Here is a 20,938-nt window from a genome sequence, read left to right as displayed (position 1 = left end):
AGTAAGATTAAGAGAGTGCAGAGAAGATTTACTAGGATGTTGCTGGGTCTTAAGGAGTTGAGTTATAGGGAAAGATTAAACAGGTTAGGACTTTATTCCTTGGAGCGTAGAAGAATGAGGGGAGATTTGATAGAAGTTTACAAAATTGTGAGGGGTATAGACAGAGTAAATGCGAGTAGGCTCTTTCCACTTAGATTAGGAGAAATAAACACGAGAGGACATGGCTTTAGGGTGAAAGGGGAAAGGTTTAGGAGGAACTTATTCACTCAGAGAGTGCTGAGAGTGTGGAACGATCTACCATCTGACGTGGTAAATGCGGGCTCACTCTTAAGTTTTAAGAATAAATTAGATAGATACATGGATGGGAGAGGTCTGGAGGGTTATGGACTGGGTGCAGGTCAATGGGACTAGCGGAATAATATTTCGGCACAGACTAGAAGGGCCGAATGGCCTGTTTTCTGTGCTGTAGTGTTCTATGGTTCTATGGTTCCCACTGACTCATGGGCGTCTCTGGCTTATGACCGACCAAAATGGAAAAGGCTTATTCAGGAAGGTACATATGGAGAAACTTCATCGGGAATATGCAGAGGCAAAGTTGAGGCACCAGAGAGAGCTCAAAAAACCTCCACCCTTCAAGCACTACCTGTCCCACATGTGGCAGGGTCTGCAGATCAACCACCTCAGAACCCACCAAACTGGAGTGGAAACAAGTCACGCTCGATGCTGAGGGACTGACTAAGAAGATGGATTATGTGGAAGGCTCATTAAAACCAAGTCCACCTCCATAATATCTCCCTTGCCTTGACCATCTGCTGATGAAACTGCTCCAATGTTATCTTGGCCGGTCCCCCATCTTCCACCCTCTATAAACTTGAGTGCATCCAAAGCTCATACCAAGTCTCATCATCCCTTTGTTTGCTTTCCTACTTTGGCTGCCAGTTCACCAAAGCCTTGACTTTAAAATTCTCATGTTCAAATCCTTCCATGGCCCTGCCCATTCCTGTCTCTGTAATATTCTCCAGTCCTACAACTCTCCAAGAACTCACGTTCCTCTAACTCTGACCTCTTGTGCATCCCCACTGCCTTCACCCTGTCATCAGTGACTGTACATTCAGTGTCTGTGTTCTGGAATTTTGTCCACAAACCTCTGCACTTCACCACCTCTCTCTCCGCTTTAAAACCAACTTCTCCAATCAAGCTTGTGGTCACCTGTCTTCCTTAGTTCAGTGTCAAATTTTATCTGATTCTTGCTATTAAAATCAAGTTGTTGTTGACTTTTATTCTAATAGCGTTGAAACCCCAAGCCCTGACACGAGAGCCTGGACATAAATTCAGATGTTCAGTGCTTATTAACAAAGTGAATCCTGAAAGTGAGCCCTGATTTTAAAATCCAATTGTTTTTCTGCTGGGTGGCCTTTTCCTGAAACAGGACCGCATAATTTTTTGTCCCTACATTTTCTTGCCCTGCAGTGACTATTCTCATGTTGGAACCTGAGTGAAGTGTGGCATCAAGTAAGCATCTATGAATGTGTAATTCTGTTGTTTCATTATGAAATTATAATTCCCCTGTCAGAACCTACAGATTGAATAGACCAAGTTTGTGTGAATGTTCGTTCCTCCCTCCCTTCCTTCCTTCCTCAGGACGAACTGTGTGAAGAAATGTTTTCTTGATCCGGAGAATAAGGTTAAAAGTCACTCGCAATTCACAGGCCGCCTTGGCTGACATGTTATTTTTTTTAAGCTGAGAAACTAAGGGGCAAAGCTTGTAGTTCAGGATATCATTAAAGATGAAAAAGCATGAGAGAAGACAAAATAAATCAGGATGTAGTAGTGAGTGAAGCAAAACTTAAAGCTTATCAATTTAACAGTGGGAATGCCTACACCTACACCTAGTAGGAGATGATGGAGTAGTGGTAATGCCACTAGACTAGTAACCCAACAGCCCAGACTAATCCTCTTCAAATCCTATCATGGCAGCTGGTGGAATTTAAATTCAATTCATTAAAAATAAAAATCTGTAATTGAAAGCCAGTCTCAATAATAATGACCATGAAACCATCACTGATTGTTGTAAAAACCTATCTGGTCCCCTGAAAAGGGAAGCCTTCTGCAATGGCCTAGCAAGCCACTCAGTTCAACGGCAAATTAGGGGATGGGCAACAAATGGTGGCCCTGCCAGTGATGTCCACATCCCATGAAAGAATGAACAAAAAGAAACCTAACTGGCACAGGCAATGCTAAATTTGTGGGGCCCATTTTTAGGCATCCTTAATGGATGCAGTATGCACTACATTAAGGCTTTAGGTACCTTGATTGTGTAAATTAGGGGACCCAATGTGTATTTAAGAACTCTTTTCAAAATTTGTCACTGGTGAGTGGGATAGGACCAGGCACCAGACCTTATACAGGATTCTTCAACAGCCTCTGGAGACAACGTAGGGTGAAAGGACGGGGAAGAGAGGACGGGGAAACTGAGAGTTAACAAGTTCCATGGTTTTGATAAAAGCAAAAAACAGCGGATGCTGGAAATCCAAAACAAAAACAAAAATAAAAATAAAAATAAAAATACCTGGAAAAACTCAGCAGGTCTGACAGCATCTGCGGAGAGGAATACAATTAACGTTTCGAGTCCGTATGACTCTTCAACAGAACTAAGGAAAAATAGAAGAGAGGTGAAATATAAGCTGGTTTAAGGGGGCGCGGGGGTTGGGGGGGGGGGGGGGGGGGGGGGGACAAGTAGAGCTGGATAGAGGGCCAGTGATAGGTGGAGATTGCCAAAAGATGTCATAGGCAAAAGGACAAAGAGGCGTTGACGGTGGTGATATTAGCTAAGAAATATGCTAATAGGTGACATTAAGGGTAGAAAGCAGGATGAGCAAGGTGCAGATAGCCCTAGTGGAGGTGGGGTGGGGGGAAGGGATCGAAATAGGCTAAAAGGTAGAGATAAAACAATGGATGGAAATACATTTAAAAATAATGGAAATAGGTGGGAAAAGAAAAATCTATATAAATTATTGGAAAAAAGGGGTGGGGATGGAGGAAAGAGTTCATGATCTAAAGTCGTTGAACTCAATATTCAGTCTGGAAGGCTGTAAAGTGCCTAGTCGGAAGATGAAGTGCTGTTCCTCCAGTTTGCGTTGAGCATTGCGTTGAGCTAGAACATTGCAGCAGGCCAAGGACGGACATGTAGGCATGAGAGCAGGGTGGAGTTTTGAAATGGCAAGTGACAGGGAGGTCTGGGTCATGCTTGTGGACAGACCGAAGGTGTTCTACAAAGCGGTCACCCAGTCTGCGTTTGTTCTCTCCAATGTAGAGGAAACCGCATTGGGAGCAACGAATGCAGTAGACTAAATTGAGGGAAGTGCAATTGAAATGCAGCTTCACTCGAAAGGAGTGTTTGGGCCCTTGGACGGTGAGGAGAGGGGAAGTAAAGGGGCAGGTGTTGCACCTTGTGCAGTTGCATGGGAAGATGCCGTGGGAGGGGGTTGAGGTGTAGGGGGTGATGGAGGAGTGGACCAGGGTGTCCCAGAGGGAACGGTCCCTGTGGAATGCCACCAGTGGGGTGAAGGGAAGATGTGTTTGGTTGTGGCATCATGCTGGAGTTGGCGGAAATGGCGGAGGATGATCGTTTGAATGCGGAGGCTGGTGGGGTGATAAGTGAGGACGAGGGGGACCCTATCATGGTTCTGGGAGGGAGAGGAAGGTGTGAGGGCAGATGCGCGGGAGATGGGCCAGACACGGTTGAGGGCCCTGTCAACCACCATGGGTGGAAAACCTTGGTTAAGGAAGAAGGAAGACATGTCAGAGGAACTGTTTTTGCAAGTGGCATCATCAGAACAGATGCGACGGAGGTGAAGGAACTGAGAGAATGCGATGGAATCCTTACAGGAAGCGGGGTGTGAGGAGCTGTAGTCGAGGTAGCTGTGGGAGTCGGTAGGCTTGTAATGGATATTGACGGACAGTCTATCACCAGAAATCGAGACAGAGAGGTCAGGGAAGGGAAGGGAAGTGTCAGAGATGGACCATGTGAACATGATGGAGGGGTGGAAATTGGAAGCAAAATTAATAAATTTTTCCAGGTCCAGACAAGAGCATGAAGCGACACCGAAGCAGTCATCAATGTACCGGAGAAAGAGTTGTGGGAGGGGGCCGGAGTAGGACTGGAACAAGGAATGTTCCACATACCCCATAAAGAGACAGGCATAACTGGGGTCCATGCGGGTACCCATAGCCACACCTTTTATTTGGAGGAAGTGAGACGAGTTTAGGGAGAAATTGTTCAGTGTGAGAACAAGTTCAGCCAGACAGAGGGGAATAGTGGTGGATGGGGATTGTTCGGGCCTCTGTTCGAGGAAGAAGCAGAGAGCCATCAGACCATCCCGGTGGGGGATGGAGGTGTAGAGGGTTTGGACGTCCATGATGAAGAGGAGGCGGTTGGGGCCAGGGAACTGGAAATTGTTGATAAGATGTAGGGTGTCAGAGGAATCGCAGATGTAGGTGGGAAGGGACTGGACAAGGGAAGAGAGAATGGAGTCAAGATAGCAAGAAATGAATTCCGTGGGGCAGGAACAGGCTGACACGATCGGTCTGCCGGGACAGTCCTGTTTGTGGATTTTGGGTAGGAGGTAGAAGCGGGCCGTCCGAGGTTGGGAGACTATCAGGTTGGAAGCTGTGGAACAGTCATGGAAACAATGGCTTGATGTTCAGTGGTGAGGTCATGGTCCAGGGGGAGGTAGGAGGAAGTGTCTGTGAGTTGACACTCAGCCTCTGCGAGGTAGAGGTCAGTGTGCCAGACAACAACAGCACCACCCTTGTCAGCAGGTTTGATGACAATGTCAGGGTTGGACCTGAGAGAACGGAGTGCAGCAAGTTCAGAGAGGGACAGGTTAGAGTGGGTGAGAGTAGAGAAATTGAGACGACTGATATCACGCCGACAGTTCTCAATGAAAAGATCAAGAGAAGGTAAGAATCCAGAGGGAGGGGTCCAGGTGGAGGGAGATGTTTTTGAGTATGGTGGGTGTCAATAAGCTGGTGGAGAAAACAATTTAAATACCTGTGTCTCAGGTATCATGAACTTATGTTCACTAAAGAAACATAGCCTGTGAATTTAACAGTGTGAGCTTCCTCAACTCAAATAATTTTATTCGAAAATTTCTGTGATGAATTTGAATTTCAGAAATGACACTGAATTGATAGCTCCATGTTGTTTCTTGTACTGATCAATATTTCGGTAGTACTAATCCCTATTATTTTGAACTAATGATCACTATGTTTTATTGTAAAGCTCATTATTTTTTGTTGTAACAATTACTGTTTTGTAATACTGTATTAGTTATTTTGATCAATTTTAACAGTACTAATCACTGTGTTTGCAGTATTGATTGCAATATTTTCACCAGAGGTGACTGTCTAGTTGTATACAGTTAGAAGGGAGTGCGCCTGGGAGTCCTCAACATTGACTCCGGATACCATGAAGTCTCTTGTCATCAGGTCAAATATGGGCAAGGAAACCTCATGCAGGACAAATCCAATCCAGCCAACTATCGCTCCATTCGTCTACCCTCAATCAACAGCAAAGTGATGAAAGATGCTGTGACAGTGCTACTTATTTACTCAGCAATAAACTGCTCACTGATTGGCTTTGGGTTCCACCAGGGTCACTTATTACAGTTTGGTCCAAACATGCCCAAAAGAGCTGAATTCCCAAGATAACATGAGATTGACTGTCCAAGACATCAAGGCAGCATTTGACCGAGTGTAGCATCAAGGAGCCCTAGGTTGGAGTCATACCTAGCAAAAAGGAAGATGGTTGTGGTTTTTGGAGGTCAATAACCTCAGTCCCAAGACATCATTGCAAGACTTCCTTAGGATAGTGCCCTAGGCCCAATCATCTTCAACTGCTTCATCAATGGCCTTCCTTCCATCATAAGGTCAGAAGTGGTGATGTTTTCTGATGATTGTACAGTGTTCAGCACCATTCGTGACTCCTCAGATACTGAAGCAGTCTATGTCCATATGCAGCAAGACCTGAACAACATTCAGGTTTGCGCTGACAAGTGGCAAGTAACATTTGCACCACACATGTGCCAGGCAATGACCATCTCCAATAGGAGAGAAACTAACCATCTCCCCTTGACATTCAATGGCATTACCATTGCTAAATTAAAAAAAAAACTCCTTCCTTTGATGTGTTGGAGGCAAGGCCAGCATTTGTTGCCCATCACTAATTGCCCTTGAGAAGATGGTGATGAGCCAGCTTCTTGAATCACTGCAGCCCATCTGGTTTGACTTTTCTGTGGTGGTTTGCTGGGCCATTTCAGAGGGCAGAGTCAACCAATTGCTGTAGGTCTGGAGTCACATGTGGGCCAGACTAGGTAAGGATGGCAGGTTTCCTTCCTTAAAGAATATTGGTGAACCAACGGGTTTTCACTACAATTGATGATGGTTTTGTGGTCACCCTTACCAAGGCTAGTTTTCAATTCCAGATTCATTAATTGAATTTTTAAAAAAATTCCACCAGCTGCCATGGTGGGATTTGAACCTGTGTCCCCAGAGCATTAGGCTGGGCCTATGGATTGTGGGCCCAGTGACATTACCACAACACTACCACCTCCCCATAAAACTCTCACCATCAACTTCCTGGGGGGTTACCATTGACTAGAAAATTAACTGAACCAGCCACGTAAATACTTTAGCTCCAAGAGCAGGTCAGATGCTGGGAATTCTGTGGTGAATAACTTGCTTCCTGACTCACTAAAGGCAGTTCACTAGATACAAGGCACAAAATCATCGGTGTGATGGAATAATCTCCACTTGCCTTGAGTGCAGCTTCAACAACACTCATGGAGCTTGACACCACCCAGGGCAAAGCAGCTACTGCCTTAAACATTCACTCCCTCCGCCACAGATGTACAGTGGCAGCAGTGTGTGCCATCTATAGCATACACTGCAGCAACTCGCGAAGGCTCCTTTGAAAGCAACTTCCAAACCCGCAGACTCTGCCACTGAGAAGAACAACCACTGCAAGTTCCCCTCCAAGTCACACACTATGACTTTTAACTATATCACTGTATTTTCGCTGTTGCTGGGTCAAATGACTGGAATTCCCTCCATAACTGCACTGTGGGTGTACCTATACCACAGTGACTACAGAGGTTCAAGAAGATAGCTTACCACCACCTTCTCAAGGGCAACTAGGAATGGACAAAAAATGCTGGCTTTGCCAGCGATTTCCACATTCCATGAATGAATTTAAAAAGCGACAAGATCACTATTAATTGTAGCTCTGATTATTACTTTTTATAATACTGATTTATGCTTTTATGGTTCTGATTACTGTGTTTATGTAATACTGATAGTTTGGTTTTTTAGCGTCAACTATTAATTTTTGTAGCACTGATTGCTGTGGTTTTGCTGATTGCAGAGAGATGGGTGCTCTGGCTTTATTGATCCTTCCATTATTGCTGGTTGGGATTGCTGGCATTGCTTACGTTTACAAAAGAATAATGCAACTGATGTCCAAATCAGCTGTGCGGAACAAAGTGATCGTGATAACTGATGCTATTTCAGGACTTGGGAAAGGTGAGCAATCAATTGTTCTTTGTTTCTTTTGTGAACAGTACCTGTTTTTATTTTAACTTGAAACTATATACAGCAGTGGCTTTAGCAGAGTAAAACATTTCAATGTGTTTCACAGGTGTGTTGTCAGACAAAATTTGACATCGAATCACATAAAGAGAGGTTGGGACAAGTAACCAAAAGCTTGGTCAAAGAGGTAGATTTTAAGGTAGATCTTAGATTAGGATTAGATTAGGTGGACAGACAGAAAGGCAAAAAGGTTGAGGGAGGGAATTTCAGTGCTTAGGGCCCAGACAGCTGAAGGCACAGCCTCCAAAGATGGAATGATTAAAATCAGGGAGGTGCAAGAAGCCAGGATTTGAAGAGCACAGAGATGTTGTAGGGCAGCAGAAGGTTAGAAAGTTAGGGAGGAGTGAAGTTATGGAAGGATGAGGTGTGATACTTCTAACTAATGGAGCTAAGACCTCACACTATATTCTTATGATATCAACATGGCTATTTCCTAAAACTTTTAAAACTGAACAAAGACTTTAAAGTGACTGAAGCTATGTCTGCCTGTAACCCTGAACAAGTGGAACTAATCTAGCAGTATTGAAGAAATTTGTGTCTCATTATATCTGAAGACGTGCTAACAACCCTGTGGACTGCAGAGACCAAATTCAAAGGGAATTATACAAAGGCCATCTACATTTCCTAAGCCAAGTTTGACTAATGTTGCCTACCGGTCTGCTAAGAGAAAAGACCCTGCAACCTCCTTTGAAATTCTTAATGGATGGATGGAACATTAACAATCACAAGAATCCAGACAAAGGAATATACATCCTTTATCAAAGCCAAAGTGGAGATTCACATGACCCCTCCCCTAGCTGGGAGACCCAGTTACACTGTCTTGCTGTAATCCATTCAGTCTGCTATCTTCCATCTAGCAAGCAGCAGCTCAGATCAAGGGCTCGGTCCAGGTGAAAGCCCCCCCCCCCCCCCCCCCCCACCACCACCTCACCTCCCCCAGCGTTTACACTGGAACTTCTGAACTTCAGTACTAGCACCTACAAGACTAATTCATCTCTATGTGCCTATCCCATTGTGGAAGTCACCTCTGGCAAAATGAATTATCCAGCATCAGTCTTCAACCTCCCAACACTTCTGTGAAAGAATACACCATTGGACTTTGATTCTGACTCTGGACTCACATAAAACACTAATTCTTTAACCTGTTGTCTTTTCCCTGTAAGTCTTCCTTTCTCTATCCCCAGTCTTTTATTGTATGAGTGAAAAAGGAGGCTATGTTGCACCCCTCCTCTCGTGTTTGAGTGTGCACAAATAAACTACTCCTCTGAGTTTTCTGTGGGGTTATTAATAAAAATTGGAGCACAACAAAACTGAGGGGTTGGGAAATATGCCACTGCTTATAAATGGTGGGGGGGGGGGGAAATCAAAATCAAAACACCTTTCTGTTTATGGACGGGTGGTGAGAGGTGAAATCAGGGCTGTTGAAATTAAACCCCCTCTTGTCCATAATATAACACAGTCTGAGGCTTCTTCATCTGTGGGTTCTCTTCTATGTATCTTGGGTTTATACTTTTCCTCCAGTTCTCTCTCTTGAAAATCTTGACCTTTGCCAGGTTTCCCCTGCTACTTCACCGAAGTGACCACTACTGTTTTGAAACCTTAGGCAGGGAGAGTTAACAGGCTATTCCCTCTGCTGGCCCAATTCTGTCATCATCCAATATCCATACCAGTAATCTTCCTAGCAGCAGTTCCCAAGCAAATCTTCTTAGACCAGGAGCACTGAAATAATTGCTATCTTACCGAAAACAGTTAACAATGTAGATTGGGAATCCAAATAACTACATTAACAGGTGCCTTTACTTACTAGGCAATTGAGGCAGCTTTCTATTTATCTCTGGGCCTCCATTTATGGTCTGCCTTTGTCAGTTTAGCTCAGATGGGAAGGTTCCAGCTATGATGGTTGATATGTTAGCATTCTGTTAGAATGGACACAGGAATGTTACCTAACATCAATCCTTTATTCCTAAATACATCTCTGACACTTTCTGCCTCTCTCCACAGCCTAGTGTGTTCTTCCCATAACCAATGCACATCTGTCAACACTGGCTTCATTCTATTTACTCAGCAACCACCAACACCTGGCCTTTTTCTAAATATTACAAATAAATTACTGATAACCACAACAGCCATCCAGTGAATGTGTGCAGGTTTTAGGGGAAGGAAATACCTGATGACTTGCTAACGGTTACTCTTTAGAGTTGCGCATCGGGGTGAAATACTGGGCAGTGGCTAAAGCCTGCAGAACTGTACATAGGAAGATAGGGATAAAGGAACATAGGAAGATGAATAGGTCATGTAGCCCCTCGAGCCTGTTCCATCATTCAATGAGATTATAGCTAGTCTGTGACCTAACTATATGCCTGCCTTTGCCCTACATCCCTTCAAACCTTTAATAAAAATCTAAAAATTTCAGAATTAAAATTTGCAACTGATCTAGCATCAGTTGCGGTTTGTGGAAGAAAGTTCCAAACTTCTACTACCTCTTGTGCATAGAAGTTTTTCCTAATTTCACTCCTGAAAGGTCTGGTTCTAATTTTTAGACTATGCCCCTTAGTCCTAGACACTCCAAGCAGTGGAAATAGTTTCTATCTTTTCTGTTGCCCTTAATATCTTGAAAACTTTGATTAAACCACCCCTTAGTTTTCTAAAATCCAGGGAATACAATCCTAGTTTGTGTAATCTCTCCTCTTAATTTAACACTTGCAGTCCAGGTATCATTCCCTTTGCAATTTTATGCTTCCACCTGCAATGCTGTCTCTCTGTGTCATCAGCAAATTTGGATATGTAATCATCAATTCCATCATCTAAATCGTTAATAAATATGGTTAATAGTTGAGGTCCCAGCACAGATTTTTGTGGGACACCACTAGTGAAATCCTGCCAGTTAGACTACCTGCCCATTATCCCTACTCTCTTGTCTCCTGCCGCTCAGCCAATTTTCTAAATGAGTCAATAGTTTACCTTCAATTTCATGAACTTCAGTTTTAACTAACAGTCTCTCATGAGGGACTTAATCAAATGCCTTCTGGAAGTCCATACAAATAATGGCCACAGACATTCCTCTGTCCACCACCTTAGTCACATCTTCAAAAATTTTAATCAAGTTTGTCAAGCATGATCTGCCCTTTACAAATCCATGTTGGCTCTCACTAATCAGCTTAAAATTGTCAAGATGTTCAGTCATCCTAACTTAATTATAGACTCCAGTAATTTCCTGACAATAGATGTTAGGCTAACTGGTCTATAATTCACTGGTTTTCCTTTCTCACATTTCTTAAATTGTGGAATGGCAGGCACCATTTTCAAATCTAAAGGAAAGGTTCCTGAATTGAGAGCACTTTGGAAGATTATAGTTAGGACATCTGCAATGTTCTGACTTACTTCCTTTAAAATCCTGGGATGGAAGCTATCTGGTCCTGTAGATTGTTTATTCTTTATTATTATTATTTTGTTCATTACTGTTATTTTGCTTATGTTATGACCACAGCTGATGTTATTTGCTGAGCAAGCTAGATCCCAGAGGGAAACCTGTCTTACTGATCATAAACCTTGTTTTTGTATTATGAAAACGAGGAGGAAAAGCTACTGACCCCAAAAGCGTAGAACTCCAGTAGCACCTTTAGGATTTTAATAATTAAAAGATTTATTGAAAAAAAGTTTAAGCACATAAGATTAAAGTTACACAGTTAAAACAGTCTTAGAGAACAACCCTTGTGTTATCTCTCCTCTTAATTTAACACTTGCAATCCAGGTATCATTCTCTTTGCAATTTTATGCTTCCACCTGCAATGCTGCCTCTCTGTGTCATCAGCAGACTTTGAGCACATAAGATTAAAGTTACACAGTTAAAATAGTCTTAGAGAACAAGCCCCTGAAAAACCCATTTGGTTTCCACAAGGAAACTATCTTCTTGGCAACAACTCCCTTATAGATTTTAACTATAAAAATCCAATAATATCACCCAAGGCAAAAAATTGTTGTCATGTTAATAAAGGTATACCACAAAACTCCTCAAACACTTCCACTCAGATGTGGAAATCCAAAAGAAAGGGGGCAAGGCAGTACAGACTGTAGGAAGTACACAAGCACATGCCGGGGCCAGGGCGGGGGCCAGAGGGGATGGCCTGCTGCTATGTCTTGGTGCTCTCCCGACATCCACGGCGGAGGTGGAGGCAGCTTGCTGACTGCGCTGCTTCGTCTGTGATGACTTTGGCGGGTGTTCTCTGGAGGGTCAAGACCTGGAGGGCCCCGGCCTGCTTTGGGTGTCCTGCTGTGGGCCAGCTGCACCATCCTTGGCCTGTGGAGCTGGAGCTGCGGGTGTCACTGGAAGATGGGATTTGGATCGGCTTGACATTCCCGGAGTCACCTGGGTGGATGGCCCCGAGGTATTGAGTTGCTGGTATTCCTTCCTATCGGTGCCCGACGGCCCCTGGCTGACTCCTTGAGATCAAGCTGCCCCACACCCCTCTCGTGTTGGCATTATTGGAGGCCAACTATGGTGTCCATGATGGAGTTCAGTCCACGCAGCAGTGCAGGACTGATGTCCCGGACCATGGCCTCCATGATGGCCGCCATCCTGCCAATGTTGACCGAGGTGCATCGGCAGGCCCACGCTATCACCTTGGACTGAAGGTGGACGGACTCCTCCATCGTGTCTTGCAATCTGAGGAGTGCAGCGGACATCCCTTCTTGATGTTCCCCCGATCGTCTATGCAGCTCCACCAACTGATTGAGGACCAAGTCCAGAGGCTCATCATCTGCCTCGGACACAGCAGACTCCTTGCCTGCAGCAGTCAGAGGTGAAAGTGCTACCTGACAATGTTAGAAATGCAGGTCCCTTTAAGAGTAAACCAGACAAGCTACAGACTGAATTGAGAGCAGGCGATGCTCTTTGAAGCCTGTAATTAAGAGCTAGGTTTTTTCCTAATAAGGGGTTTTTTGCTTCTGGATATGGGAAGGATCCAGAAGGGAGGAGTGGAAATTGGTATTTGTACTGAACTACAGTTTAACAATAAAACAGTTGCAATTCACAGAATATCTTCTGCTGCCTGATCGGTAAATGGATAGCCACCTATTAAACAGTAATAACTGAGCTATGGCTGACACTAGTTGAATAGAGCTCTTGCCTCTTAGGGATATAAACTGGTTCTGCATCATTTTAGATTTTTTTTTTGAACATCACCCACTGATCTTTTGTTGTTTTACCCATTAACAGACTTGTCCCGTTTATAGCGAACTGTCCCTATCTCGTCACATTGAATTCAGGCTTACCTAAATTTAGAACATTAGAAGATAAGACTGAAGTATTTACAACAATCTTCAGCCAGAAGTGCCGAGTGGACCTCCTGTGGAGGTCCTCAACATCACAGATGTCAGTCTTTAGCCAATTCAATTCACACTACATGATATCAAGAAATGGTTGAAAGCACTGGATACTGCGAAGGCTACGGGCTCTAACAACTTGCCGCGCCCCTAGCCAAGCTGATCCAGTACAGCTACAACACTGGCATCTACCCGGCAATGTGGAAAATTGCCCAGTTATGTCAGTACACAAAAAGCAGGACATATCCAACTGGACCAATTACTGCCCCATCAGTCTACTCTCGATCATTTGTAAAGTGATGGAAGGGATCATCAACAATGCTGTCAAGCCCACTTGTTTAGTAATAACTCTGCTCACTGTTGCCCAGTTTGGGTTCTGCCAGAACAAAAACAGAATTACCTGGAGAAACTCAGCAAGTCTGGCAGCATCGGCAGAGAAGAACAAAGTTGATGTTTCGAGTCCTCATGACCCTTCAGAAGAACCCGCCAGGGCCACTCAGATCCTGAGCTCATTACAGCCTTGGTTCAAACATGAACAAAACAGCTGAACTCCAGAGGTGAGGTGAGAGTGACTGCCCTTGACATTATGGCAGCATTTGACCAAGCATGGCATTAAGGAGCCCTAGCAAAACTGGAGTCAATGGGAATCGAGGGAAAACTCTCCACTGGTTGGAGTCACACTTAGCACAAAAGAAGATGGTTGTGGTTGTTGGAGGTCAATCATCTCACTTCCAGGACATCACTCCAGGAGTTCCTCAGTGTAGAGTCCTAGGCCCAACCAACTTCATCTGCTTCATCAATGACCTTCCTTCCATCATTAGGTCAGAAGCGGGGACATTCGCTGATGATTGCACAATGTTCAGCACAATTTGTGACTCCCCAGACACTGAAGCAGGCCATGTCCAAATGCGGAAAGACTCGGACAATATCCAGGATTGGGCTGACAAGTGACAAGTAACATTCACGCCACACAAATGCCAGGCAATGACCATCTCCAACAAGAGAGAAGCTAACCATTGCCCCTTGACATTCAATGGCATTACCATTGCTGAATCCCCCATTATCAACATCCCGAAAGTTACCATTGACCAGAAACTGAACTGGACTAGCCACATAAATATTGTGGCTACTCGAGCAGGTCAGAGGCTTGAAATCCTGTAGCAAGCAACTCATCCCCTGACTCCCCAAAGCCTGGTCACCATCTACAAGGCACAAGTCAGGAATGTGGTGGAATACTCTCCACTTGCCTGGATGAGTGCAGCTCCAACAACACTCAAGAAGTTTGACACCATCCAAGACAAAGCAGCCCGCTTAATTGGCACCCTGTCCACAAACTTTCACTCTCTCCACCATCGAAATGCAGTGGCAGCAGTGTGTACCATCTACAAGATGCACTGCAGGAACTCACCAAAGATCCTCAGACAGCACCTTCCAAACCCAAGCCCGCTACCATATAGAAGGACAAGGGCAGCAGACACTCGGGAACACCACCACCTGGAAGTTCCCCTCCAAGCCACTCATCATCCTGACTTCACTGTCGTTGGGTCAAAATCCTGGAACTCCCTCCCTAACAGCACTGTGGGTGTACCTACAGCATGTGGACCATAGTGGTTCAAGAAGGCAGATCACCACCACCTTCTCAAGGGCAATTAGGGATGGGCAATAAATGCTGGCCCAGCCAGCGACACCCACATCCCATGAATGGATAACAAAATAAAATTATTGTTTCCTCCTCTCAAACACTATATTGAACGCGATCACATTATGATTGTTATTAGATAAATATTCTTCACCAGTAGGCTGTTACAAATACGAACATAGGAGCATACAAACATTTGAGTTAGGAGCAGGAGTAGGCCACTTGGCCCCTTAAGCCTACTCCGCCCTTCAATAAGATCATGGCTGATCAAAATGTAACCTTAACCCCACATTCCTGCCTACCCCTGACAACATTTCACCCCCTTGTTAATCAAGAATCTATCTAGCTCTGCCTTAAAAATATTCAAAGGCTCTGCTTCCACTGCTTTTTCAGGAAGAGTTCCAAAGACACACTACCCTCTGAGAGAAACGATTTCTCCTCATCTCTGTCTTAAATGAGTGACCCCTCATTTTTAAACAGTGACCTCTAGTTCTAGATTCTCCCACAAGCGGAAACATCCTCTCCACATCCATTCTGTCAAGACCCCTCAGGATCTTAAAAGTTTCAATTAAGTCACCTCTTACTCTTCTAAAGTCCACTGGATACAAGCCTAACCTATTCAGCCTTTCCCCAAAAGACAACCCACCCATTCCTGCTACTAGTCGAGTAAACCTTCTCTGAACTGCTTCTAAAGCATTTACATCTTTCTTTAAATAAGAAGACCAGTACTATACACAATACTCCAGTTGTGGTCTCACCAATGCCCTATACAACTGAAGCATAACCTCCCTACTTTTGTAATCAATTCCCCTCACAATAAATGATAACATTCTATTAGCTTTCCTAATTACCTGCTGTACCTGCACACTAACCTTTTGCAATTCATGCACGTGGAAACCCAGATCCCTCTGAATCTCAGAGCTCTACGATCTCTCACTATTTAGATAATAAGCTTCCTTTTTATTCTTCCTGCCAAAATGAACGTGAGGTTGCTCTGGATCTCCCTGCTCGCCTTTGATGGACGGACACATAGGTGGGATACTGGGTGCCTCATCCATCTCCCACACTGGCACTAACAACCTGAGTCATTGCCTGTGTGAGGGCTTGCAGGTCCGAGCACAACCCCAGGAACCCCTGATTCTGTCCCTGGAGCTGCATCTCCATGAGAGTCGCCACTCTCTCAATGGAGGAGGCAGTAAGCTCAGCACTGAGGGTTAATGCAGTGCTGATGCTCCGCATGGACTCCTCCACAGCAGAGACCTTGGCAAGCTGACCCTCATGGATCTCCGCCAGATCCTCCTGCACATCCTGCTGGATATCCAGCATCTGCCGCCTAATGGATGACTCCAGGGGCTCATCATCTGCCTTCGACTCAGCATTGTTCTGGTCTCCCAGCAGTCCTCCGACTGCTGGCGCCCTGGGCACTCTGCCTCCACCTATTCCTCAAGTGAGCGTGAAGTGCCCTCACCACTGCGCATTGACATTCTAGACGACGATCTACTGCCCACCGAGGTGCTGGTATCTGTGCTGGTGCCTGGTTTGGAGAGCAGGTGTGACGCAGGTGCAGCTGCAGCCCGGTAGACCTCTGGCATCAAGGGTGGCTCTTCGGGGCCCTGCATATGAGTGTGTGCTGGCGAATCCAAGGGGGAACAGCGACATATCGTTAGTTTAAGTAATCTCACTGTCACTGTGTATGCCAGGCACCCTGGTGAGACAACGAAGATCTGCATCATGGTGCCATTGTCTTTCAATGATAAATGGGGGCTCCCATTAATGATGAGATTACATAAGAATGTTTGCACAATCTGACACTCTCACCTCTGTGCACTGCACTCTTACCTTCGTCAGAGACCCCTGCCTCTCCATGACCGGCTGACCCAGGTGGGTGGTGGCTCTCCAGTTCCAAAGCATTCATTTCAAAGCTCATCATGATTAGGAGGTTTGGGGGGCCTCTGCCTGTCCATGACCTCTCTATGTTGTTATGGCTCCTCTTCTCCTGAAAGAACAGAGGAGCATTGATTAATCCACTCTCTACCTACAGCGCCATTGCAGCCTGGCCAACCCCACCTGAGGAACACCTTGAGTTTGAGTCGTGGCCCTTGAGCCGCAAGGCACTCAGGTCAAGCAGCTAGCGCTCACCCCCTTGACCAGCTCCGGCATCATTGACAGTTGGCACTCAGACTCTAGCATCCCTGAGCTCTACGGGGGGGGATGGCCAGACCTTAACACTTCTTCACACTGAACCGTGCCAACACAGTACTCATCTTTGCCAAGCGCAGCACATCATTGAACCTTTTGCGACACTGCACCCATGGGCGCCTCATGATGTCATGGCTGCTGACCTTGGCTGCCACCTTCTCCTAAGCTTTTTTAGTCTGATGCGGTGGCCTCCTTCTGCCATCCCTGGGAAAGAGGGTGAGCCACCTGACACCCACCTCCTCCATGAGGACTGCGAGGCACTTGTCCGAGAAACGGGGGCTGAGCGCCCACGCGACCTGCCCTCCAGTCTTCAGTCGCTGTTGAGGCTATTGCTCCAGTCTCCAGATTGCAGAAAATTTCTCTCCTGGCAGCCTTCAGGGAGCTGCCTCTGCTGATTTTAAACCGCCCGCTGGGTCGCCATTGGACCCGTTCCCTGCCCGGCCCTCCATGACCATTAGGAAGATGCGTTTCCTGCTGGACGGGCCAGCCAGTGTGAAATCGCGGTCGTGGACTGATCACTGTTGGGGGCCTGTTTCCTGACTGCTCCCGGGCCCGCCAATCACGTGCGCCAAATGAGGGAAACATTCAGGTCTTAGAATTGTATTGTCTGTACCTTCCTGTTGCAGTCTGTTCATCATTTCCCATATTAATAACTGTCTCCTTTGCCTCGTCTCTACTCTTTGCTTCACCATATCTTCCCAAATTTAATCCCTTGCCCCCATTATTCAGTTTAAAACCCTCTCTACTTCCCTAGTTAGGTGGCTCGTGAGGATACCAGCCCCAGCACGGTTCAGGTGTGGACCATCCCAACGGTACAGATCCCACTTTCCCCAATACTGACGCCAGTGTCCCACAAACTGGAACCCACTCTGCCCACACCAGTCTTTCAGCCACGCATTCATTCCTCTAATCTTATTTGTCCCATGCCAATTTGCACATGGCTCAGATAACAATCCAGAAATTATTACCTTTTAAAGTTCTGCTTCTTAATTTAGTGCCTAGGTCGTCATACTGACTACGCAGAGCCTCCTTCCTCATCCTGTCTATGTCATTGGTACCTACATGGAACATGACCACTGGATCCTCCCCCTCCCACTGCAAGTTCCTCTCCTGCCCTGAGCAGATGTCCCGAACTCTGGCACCGGGCAGGCAACAAAGCCATCTGGACTCTTGCCCTTTGCGACAGAGAACAGTGTCAATCTCCCTTACTATACTCTCCCCTACTACCATTACATTCCATTTTGCTCCCCCCACTTGGATGGCTTCCTGTACCATGGTGCCATGGTCAGTTTGCTCATCCACCCCACAGCCCCACTCTCATCCAAACAAGCTGAGAGAACCTCAAGCCTGTTGAACAATTGCAGAAACTCTCACTCCTGCACTCCTGCCCTTTGGGTCCCCTTACCTACTTCACTTGCAATCACTTCCTCCTGTACAAAAAACAAAAATAAAAATACCTGGAAAAACTCAGCAGGTCTGACAGCATCTGCGGAGAGGAACGCAGTTAACGTTTCGAGTCCATATGACTCTTCAACAGAACTAAGGAAAAATAGAAGAGAGGTGAAATATAAGCTGGTTTAAGGGGGGGTTGGGCAGGTAAAGCTGGATAGAGGGCCAGTGATAGGTGGAGATTGCCAAAAGATGTCATAGACCAAAGGTCAAAGAGGTATTGACGGTGGTGATATTAGCTAAGAAATGTGCTAATAGGTGACATTAAGGGTACAATGCAGGATGAGCAAGGTACAGATAGCCCTAGTGGAGGTGGGGGGAAGGGATCGAAATAGGCTAAAAGGTAGAGATAAAACAATGGATGGAAATGCATTTAAAAATAATGGAAATAGGTGGGAAAAGAAAAATCTATATAAATTATTGGAAAAAAGGGGGATCGGAAAGGGGGTGGGGATGGAGGAGAGAGTTCATGATCTAAAGTTGTTGAGCCCAATATTCAGTCCGGAAGGCTGTAAAGTGCCTAGTCGGAAGATGAGGTGCTATTCCTCCAGTTTGCGTTGAGCTTCACTGGAAAATTGCAGCAGGCCAAGGACGGACATGTGGGCATGAGAGCAGGGTGGTGTGTTGAAATGGCAAGTGACAGGGAGGTCTGGGTCATGCTTGCGGACAGACCGAAGATGTTCCGCAAAGCGGTCACCCTCCTGTCCCTGGCCACTGACCAAATCAGAAGATCTTCTCCTAAGTGGTGTGACTGCCTCCTGGTATAAAGCACCCAGGTAACTTTCCCCCTCCCTCGTGTGTCTCAGAGTCTGCAGCTCAGCCTCCAGCTCAATGACTTTGAGCCAAATTTCCTTCAGCCACAAACACTTACTGCAGATGTGTTTGCCCTGGATCACAATGTTATCCAGGAGCTACCACATGCTGCATCCTTAATGTGTTATTGATAATTACTTAATTATATTAATCACTTATTTAATGTTGCTTTCCTATATATTTTATTAACTTTACCACCAAATTGTGTACTGTTTTAAACCTTAGGGATAGAATAATACTTATCAGATACTCACCAAACAGCTGGTGCCTTTCCCTGCAGTAGAGCAATAACCAATTTCTCTGGGGTGAGAAAGATAGAAAAGAGAGAAATAGCAACTCCTTCTCCGCCTTCACTGAACTCCCCTCTCACCAAACTCCAAGTCTTCACTCAGTTAGTCACCTGCACTCCATTTCCCAAAGATGTGCTAAAGAACCCTGAAATTACAGTAAACTGAATTGGGGCTGTAGCAACCAGTTAGCTAATTAACTACTCAGCTGCTTACAGCTGAGAGTGAGCTTACCCTGTCTAAACTGCAAGAAAGAAAGAACTTTGCCTGCTTACCCAGCTCTTTTTAGTTATTGCTAATTACAGACTAGATTAGATTTTAAGAGCAAAATTTAAGAACAAAATTAACACTTAAAACTCCCCTCTCAACAAACTCCAAGGGCTGAATTTTCCCTCCGTCGGAGGGGGGATGTTGAAGGGCGGACGTGCACAGGCGCACTTCCGATCGGTGCCCCCGATCGGATGTGCAGCGTCATTTTATGCGGGCGGGCCAATTAAGGGCTGCCCAGTGTGGCGTCTGCACAGAAGCGCTATGCGCTCCCTGTGCGGGCAGGGGGGGATCCCAAAATCGAGAATGCGCTCTTTCACGCATGCGCACGAAAAAGCGCACTCATCTCCCTGAGGCTAAGTGCTGCCTCAGGGAGATCGGCTTTAAATGTACAAAACCTAAAAATAGAAAAGTAAAATTTCCCTAACATGTCCCCACATGAGTTGGGACATGTCCATAATTGTCACAGAAACTTTATTAAAATTTTTTAAACCTCACATGAAACCTCATCCCGCCCGTGGATGAGGTTTCATGCTTTTTCTCATTCACGCCGGGGCTCCTGGCCTGCCCACCAGCCTTCAGGTTGGACAGGCAGGTCCTTTAATTACTTTAATTGACTCTGTCAATGGCCTCAATTGGCCATTGACAGGTTGGCAGACGCGTAGCTGATTTCGCTGCGCCCCCACCTTCCTGAAAATTTAAATGGGGCGCGGTGACGTCAGGAGTTCCCTCCGATGTCACCGCGCGTCATTTTACATGTCGGCGAGCAGGCCCCGACCACGCCCCCGCTCACCGACGTGTAAAATCCTGCCTCAAGTCTTCCCTCAGTTAGTCGGCTGCATTCCATTTTTTTTTCATTGCTCGTTACTAAATATAATGACTTGACATACTGGACAGGTTTCAACTAGAAACAGATAACTTTATTACAGAGAGATTTTCAGATGCAACATACTTGAACCAGGTCCTTGACAAGAAGCCCTGCCTCCCCAGATTACTCGCGCTTAGGGGTCATTGGTGAGAGCCTCCAAAAACAATCATGTGACCCCGATAGGCAGTAGGAAAGGCTATACCTTCAATTACTACATTTCCTCCCCCTTTAGTGTTTTTACAGTTTCTATTTACAGAGAACATTTGAATATCCAACAACATATATGTACGTACAACTCAGGTGATTAAAGATTAAGCCTCTGAGGTGGTTTCTGTATTCAGTTAGAGCGGCGTAGCTCTACCACTTGAAGTTCTTTCACTGGATTGACGTGATCAGGAACTGCAGCAGCAGATTCGTCATTAGAATGTGGCAATTCAGTGTTTGGCA

At 45.6% G+C, this 20,938-nt stretch overlaps 1 protein-coding gene across 2 annotated transcripts in view; it reads left to right on the top strand.

Moving 5' to 3' along the window:
• Nucleotides 1-20,938, top strand: part of dhrs7cb (dehydrogenase/reductase (SDR family) member 7Cb) — a 70,002-nt gene that overhangs the window by 12,553 nt on the left and 36,511 nt on the right. For both annotated transcript variants that reach the window (XM_078570755.1, XM_078570754.1), the window contains exon 2: nucleotides 7,424-7,581. In XM_078570755.1, the coding sequence (XP_078426881.1) occupies nucleotides 7,428-7,581 (154 nt within the window). In that variant the 5' untranslated portion in view covers nucleotides 7,424-7,427. The remainder of the gene's footprint in view (nucleotides 1-7,423; nucleotides 7,582-20,938) is intronic.

The sequence above is a fragment of the Cetorhinus maximus genome, chromosome 24, assembly GCF_964194155.1.
Source record: "Cetorhinus maximus chromosome 24, sCetMax3.hap1.1, whole genome shotgun sequence".
Lineage (NCBI taxonomy): Eukaryota > Metazoa > Chordata > Chondrichthyes > Lamniformes > Cetorhinidae > Cetorhinus > Cetorhinus maximus.
Note: the sequence above shows the minus strand (reverse complement) of the source record. Positions and strands in the feature narration are given on the sequence as shown.